The 6,299-nt window shown below is 39.0% G+C and overlaps 1 protein-coding gene across 1 annotated transcript in view; it reads right to left on the bottom strand.

Moving 5' to 3' along the window:
* Positions 1-4,519: 4,519 nt before the first annotated feature.
* ANKRD42 (ankyrin repeat domain 42) overlaps positions 4,520-6,299 on the bottom strand; it is a 110,788-nt gene continuing 109,008 nt past the window's right edge. Inside the window, exon 12 of the mRNA XM_056116277.1 lies at positions 4,520-4,798. Coding sequence (XP_055972252.1) covers positions 4,709-4,798 — 90 coding nt within the window. The 3' untranslated portion in view covers positions 4,520-4,708. The remainder of the gene's footprint in view (positions 4,799-6,299) is intronic.

Genomic DNA, 6,299 nt, shown 5'->3' with positions numbered 1-6,299 from the left:
CCATTCTGGATTCAACACAGGCTATCGAATGTAGCCTGCCCACAGGGCAGAGTCTGGCAAACTCCCCGTGGCGTACCAAATATGCCAAATACCAGTAACAATGATGGGTCTCATTCTCCTAAAGAGCCTTGAATATAATCCCAGGGCTAGGATGAAAGAGACGTTACTGGGGTCTGCTCGAGGCAATCGACGAATCGATGAATTCTGGATTCAGTGAGAAATCTGTTGGAACCATATTCTCCAATGTCATTTATATCAGTAAATAAAAGCCTCTAAGTCCGTTGATCAGTAGGCTTAAAGAGAGGGGTTCTATTTATTGATTTCCTCAAATCTCAACAAATAAGCATATTCCCCGTTGACAACCATTAAAGATAAGAGTTTTCCAACCTTTAGGGACTTAGCAAATGAAGTATTTTAATAAAGAAATATATGCATCATACCCTATTCTAACATTACTTCTGGATCCTATGCCTTTTCCATGGAGATTTTATTTTAGTAGTTTGTTTTGGTTTGTTTAGGAAAAATATGTGAGAATGAAGAAAGAGAAGATGGTGTTTGGCATGTTTCAAAACTGCCTCTATGAATAGCATTTAAACACCCACTATAAAACATCTAGTTTTATGTGTTTCACATACTAAACTAGTAGTTCCCAGAAAGCTCTTAAAAGTGTGTGGAAAATGATATGAACAGCTCTCAACTGACTTTAACCCAAATTTTTAAATATGAGTATGTTGTTCACATTTCATTTTTTTTTCACATTTCATTTATACTGAGTTTCTGAGACCACTAAATGTTAGCGACATTTCCTGCAAGTAGTAAGAGGCCTCCAAGAGGAATGATGACCTTGTTTTGTGCCACTGTCTGTGTTGGGGGGGGGGGATGGAGGGGTGACATAGCCTTGAGAATATCCAGGGTGAGATTAAATTTAGGGTGACTAGGCAAAAAAAGGAAAAGAAGCAGTGTATTGTCTGAGAAAATGGGGAAAATGAGGACTTTGGAAATTCCATGGTGGTTAAGAATCCTGAACTTCTCAAAATAAGGTTTGATTCCTGGCTCCTTTTTCTGTTATCCTGGGCAAAAAATAATTTCATCTTCATTTACAAAATATATCTTACCCCATACAGTTGTTCAGAAAACTGAGATAGTATGTGTAAAAGACCCAGCAAAGATTTCATAATGAATTGCCCCAAAATGTCGACAACTATTTTTACATTCACACAGTGAACACCTATTGGAAACTACAGATTAATAATAATGAACACAAATGATATTTAAATGTTAGGTAAGCCATTTTTGGGGGACATACTTACCTACTCTGACTTGTCTTACCAAGTCAGTTAAATCCACTTATATCAGGGCTACCCTTATGATACTAGGTCAAATGATGTTCACCACCCATACGAGGAATACACAAAGGCTCAGAGGGTGGGAAGTCTGATATGGTGAGAAGGCTGCCACAAGTGAAATCCAAACAAGCACTCAGATCTTCAGAGGAAACCAGTTTTAAATCTAGACCAGTGGTTCAACCTTTTTATACACTGTGAACCAGCAACTGGTACCAGAAAAGCAGTGGAAAATAACTGGGCTAGACAATAAGTCAAGAGAGTCTCAAATCTTTGTTAGTTCAAGGGATGTGGGTAAAAGCCACAAGGCAAAGTGAAGAAATTGAAGTCATAAATGAATTAAAATGTCATGGTTATTTACTCATCAGCAAAGTCAAGGGGCTAAAGGGAAGGAATAAAAATAAAGTCATTTTCTTTTTTTATTCTGTAGCATCTCTCTACCTTACAAAACTTTGCAAAACAGAACAGTGAGTGAATCTGAAAACTGATTCTTTTAAATGGGTAATCTCAATAAGCACACATTCTGTTTTTATTTTTCTTTCACAGTTAATCTCATTTTAAATAAGTTTATTAACTATTACTACATATCTGCATGATATATCTATTTATTATTGTAAAATTGTCCTTTTCTAAAACTTAATTGATTTTAACATTGTCAAAATGGCAATACACCCCAAAGCATACAGAATTCAATGCAGCCCCTATAAGGATACCCAATGACATTTTCCAAAGAAATAGACAAAACATTCTTGAAATTCATATGGAACAATAAACCCCACAAATAGCTAAAGCAATCCTAGGTAAAAAGAAGATGGGTGGCTGTAAATTCTCAGCACGCCGAAGGTTGTGTATTCACAGGCTCACTGGATGGCACTGTCTCACCGCCATGTTTGGTGCTCTTGAGCCGCTGTGTGTGGCCTGGATCAGGACGACTGTTGGCCAAGGGCAGATGGAAGAAGAAACGAGGGCCAGGCTGGTCGGCTGGTTGATATCAATAGTAATTTTTTCCAATCCTCTTCGCTTCTGTCTCTCCTCTGCCTCCTTCTCTCCTGGGCCCCAATCTGGAACAGTTTTCCTTCTGGTTCTGACTCTGGATCTCTGGAGCCCGAGCCCTCTCACTTCTGACTCCACTCTCCGAACTTACAATCTTAGTTTATATAGCAATCATGTAGGGCGGTGACACAAAGGTGGGTTGAATATTGACAAACCAACAATGAGAGGTAAGACCACTCCTCCAGGAGATTAACTCAAGGATAAAATCTCATCTAAAGAGATTACTCCAGATTACTAAGAGATCTGCTCAAGGGTGTGTTCTTTCCTCAGCTAGTAATCTACTTAAATAGTCGTAGTAAATCTACTTCTAATATTTCTAGCAATGTCATTCTGTGTGAGCACAGTAAGAGACATAAACATCTCATTATACATTCCGCAGTCCTCAGGCCAGGTTAGTCTTCCTAGCCCCAGCAGGGTCCTAGTCTCGTCGTTACTTTGGATCATGACAGCATTTGTCCATGATCATGCCCTCAACTTATAGTTGAGTATCGTGGCGCTTTGGCCTGGCCCATTTTGATGCCAGGGTAGCTCACTGCTTGCCCTGGGTCCATTCAGTCCCTCGTCGGGACCCTGCTTTTGGGGTGCTAGGAACTAAGGGCAACTGAGTCAAGAAATCAGATGCCCAGGAGTAAATATTATTCGGAGTCAATCAACTCCCAACTTACAAAGCGTAATATTAACTATCTTCCTGTGTCCACACAGAAAGGACATTGCTTACAATACAAGTTCAGTGTCCCTAGATGGGTGTGACCCGATAAACCTAAGCTACCTGAGGAAGGACAAAACAGTGTTATCCTACAGGTGGCAATACTTTTCCCAATTTCAAACTGTACTAGAAAGCAGTAGTAATTAAAACAGCATGGTATTGAAAGAGACAAAGACCCACAGACCAATGGAATAGAGCTGAATATTCTGACACAGACTCTCAAGTATGTGATCACCTAATCTTTGATAAAGGAGCAAGAAATGTGAAATGGAGCAAGGAAAGCCTCTTCAACAAGTGGTGCTGGGTAACTGGACAGCTACATGCAAAACAAATGGATTCAGACCTGTGTCTAACACCAAGTACAAAAGTTCTTTTGTGCAGATCAAAATGGATTAATATCCATTAACATAATGGATATTAATATCAATATCAGACCCAAATCCATAAGGCACATGGAGGAAAATGTAAGCAGAACCCTCCATGATATTGAAGCTAAAGGCATCTTTAAGGATGAAACACCACTGACCAAGCAAGTGGGAAAAAAAAGATGAAGTCATGAAATTTTCTTAAAAGTGGATGGACATAGAGTATCAAGCCAAGTGAAACTAGTCAGAAAGAAAGGGAAAGATACAGATAGAATGACTGCACTAATTTGAGGAATATAAAATTACATAATATGAGCCTAACACCCAGGGAGAGTAGAGACAGGGGTAAGAAGGATCGCTCCATGGTGTGGAAGCCTGCCTCATGTGCTGGGGGAGAGGCAGTTGGGATGGAGAAGGGACCAGTAAGCCAATGACGGTTGGAGGGACTGCTCAGGATGGGAGACGTGTGCTGAAAGTAGACAAAGGACAAAACCTGATGACCTTTCAGTATCCGTACTGCAAACCATAAAGCCCAAAAGTAGAGAGAGTAAGAAGGTAGGTAGAATTCCCACAGAGGCAGGGAATGGGTTGGGGTGAGAGGGTGTCAGGAGGGATGCTGGGAACATTGGTGGTGGAAAATACACACTGGTGGAAAGATGGGTGTTTGATCATTAAATGACTGAAACTCAATCGTGAAAGCTTTGTAACTGTATTTCACAATGATTCGATAAAAATATATAAAATTTCACTGATTTTGTATTGCATTTTTACCTAAGTTCACATACTTTAAAAACTCAAGCCATTTGAAAAGTTAAAAAAAATTAAGTCATATTTAAAAGTAGTAAATGATATTCTCTAGAAAGTAAAAAAACTATCTAATGTAGCTATAAAAGAATGTTTAATGCATTTAAATATTTATAACTGTTAATACTATTACTGAAAAATATAACATATTAAAATTATATTATGTGTTATATAAAAATTATATAAAACAAGTAGATTTCTTTTGACAAACAGACTCATAGGCTACATAAATATATAAAAACTATACTAGGGAGGGTTGTTACAATTGACTCCATGTAAATTTAACAGTTCCTTTTTTTCATACAACATTTCTTTCTGTCTTCAGAATTAGTATAATATCAGTAAGTCTGAGGAGAGTTGCTATAGATTTACATTTACATCAATTTTTCAAATAAAACATAAAAAGCAAGCACATTTATTTAAAGTTATTACACTGGCTAGTGCCTCTTCCCCAAAATTTCCCCAGCAGACACTTTTTTCTTCACTCGCCTCTTATCTTTGCTTGACTTATAAGAGTAGTCATCTTCCTAAAACCAAGGAAAAGAGAGCCCAATAAGATTTCTATGCTGATTTCATCTTTCATTATATGTTCCAAAAGAAAATAATTAGTGATGCCAGTATTTTGGGCTCTGGATTAAACTTCTTTGAGGATTCTGTACAAATAAATTCTCATATCATACTGTGCTGAGTCATAAACCCGGAAAACTTTGAGAAATCGTTGAGGCCTTTCTCTTATCTAATTTATGACCCCAATGAGAAATCATGTTTTTTTTTATGCTTCTAGTTGAAGATAGCTAGCACTTTATAGCATACTGCTAACTGAAATACAAAGCATTAATATATGACTTTTGCTAGGCCAGGAGTGCTAGACCCCTAGATCCTGACTTAGATATTCCCTTCTCTGTTTTCATTCAACATCCCTCTACTGCTCTTGTCTCATTTTCTTTCCATTTTGCACTGTGACCCAGTTTCCTAATATTTCTACTTGACCCAGTAATTTCAGGACCCTAGTACAGAAGTTTCACCTAATAACAAATGTTATGGGGAAAGCAAGAGAAGTTTTAGAAATACAGTGGATGTTACCGGATGTTAATCATTTTCAAATAGGGCTGGAGCGATAGCACAGCGGTAGGGCGTCTGCCTTGCACGCAGCCAACATGGCCGACCCGAGTTCGATTCCTCCAACCCTCTCAGAGAGTCTGGCAAGCTACCGAGAGTATCTCGCCCGCATGGCAGAGCCTGGCAAGCTCCCCGTGGCGTATTCGATATGCCAAACACAGTAACAACAAAGTCTCCAATGGAGACGTTACTGGGCCCACTCGAGCAAATCGATGAACAACGGGAGGACACAGGATTCTAGTAACAAATGCTCTGCACCCAGTAAGGCAGGACAGGGGCTCCAAGGACACAAGCCATATTTCAATGAGTGGGTCCATGGCTGGAGCTGGTATTGTCCAAAGTAGACCCGTGCACACCTTTAACTGCACGTTCTTTATCCCACCACCTACAAATACAGAGCCATACCCTGTTCCCTCCTGGCCTCTTGGCTGCAGTCTTGAGAAAGGAATCGAGAAACTTCAAGCCCTCCATCTATGACCCTGGTGGGCACAGGGTAAGGGAAATGGTTTCAACCCCTGAAAATCTTACCTAATAGTGCTCAGACTAATAAATCTTTCTTTGGGACTTAACATCTACAGTCAACTGTACTTCAAACTTTTGAAATAAGGAGGAATAGGTAATATAATAGACATTCTGTAGGTAAAGGTTGAAGTGCATAAAACTAGTCGAATGGCAAGATTCAACCCTAGATTTTGCCTGATGCCAATGTTCATGTTCCCACAACCATGTTTCAATCCTGTCTTCTGATTTTAACATGTATGCTCAATCATTCAGCTCCTAAATCTGTACTATGTATGATATATACTATACATATAAAGAGAATAAGACCTGATTTCCCCTCAACTCTGTAGTGGAGATATAAGAGAAAGTGTCCAATTCACCCAAATTTCAGGTAAACTGACATTAAAG

The sequence above is a fragment of the Sorex fumeus genome, unplaced genomic scaffold (assembly GCF_029834395.1).
Source record: "Sorex fumeus unplaced genomic scaffold, SorFum_2.1 ptg000030l, whole genome shotgun sequence".
Lineage (NCBI taxonomy): Eukaryota > Metazoa > Chordata > Mammalia > Eulipotyphla > Soricidae > Sorex > Sorex fumeus.
The sequence above is the reverse complement of the archived record's forward strand: the minus strand, read 5'-3'. Positions and strand labels throughout refer to the sequence as shown.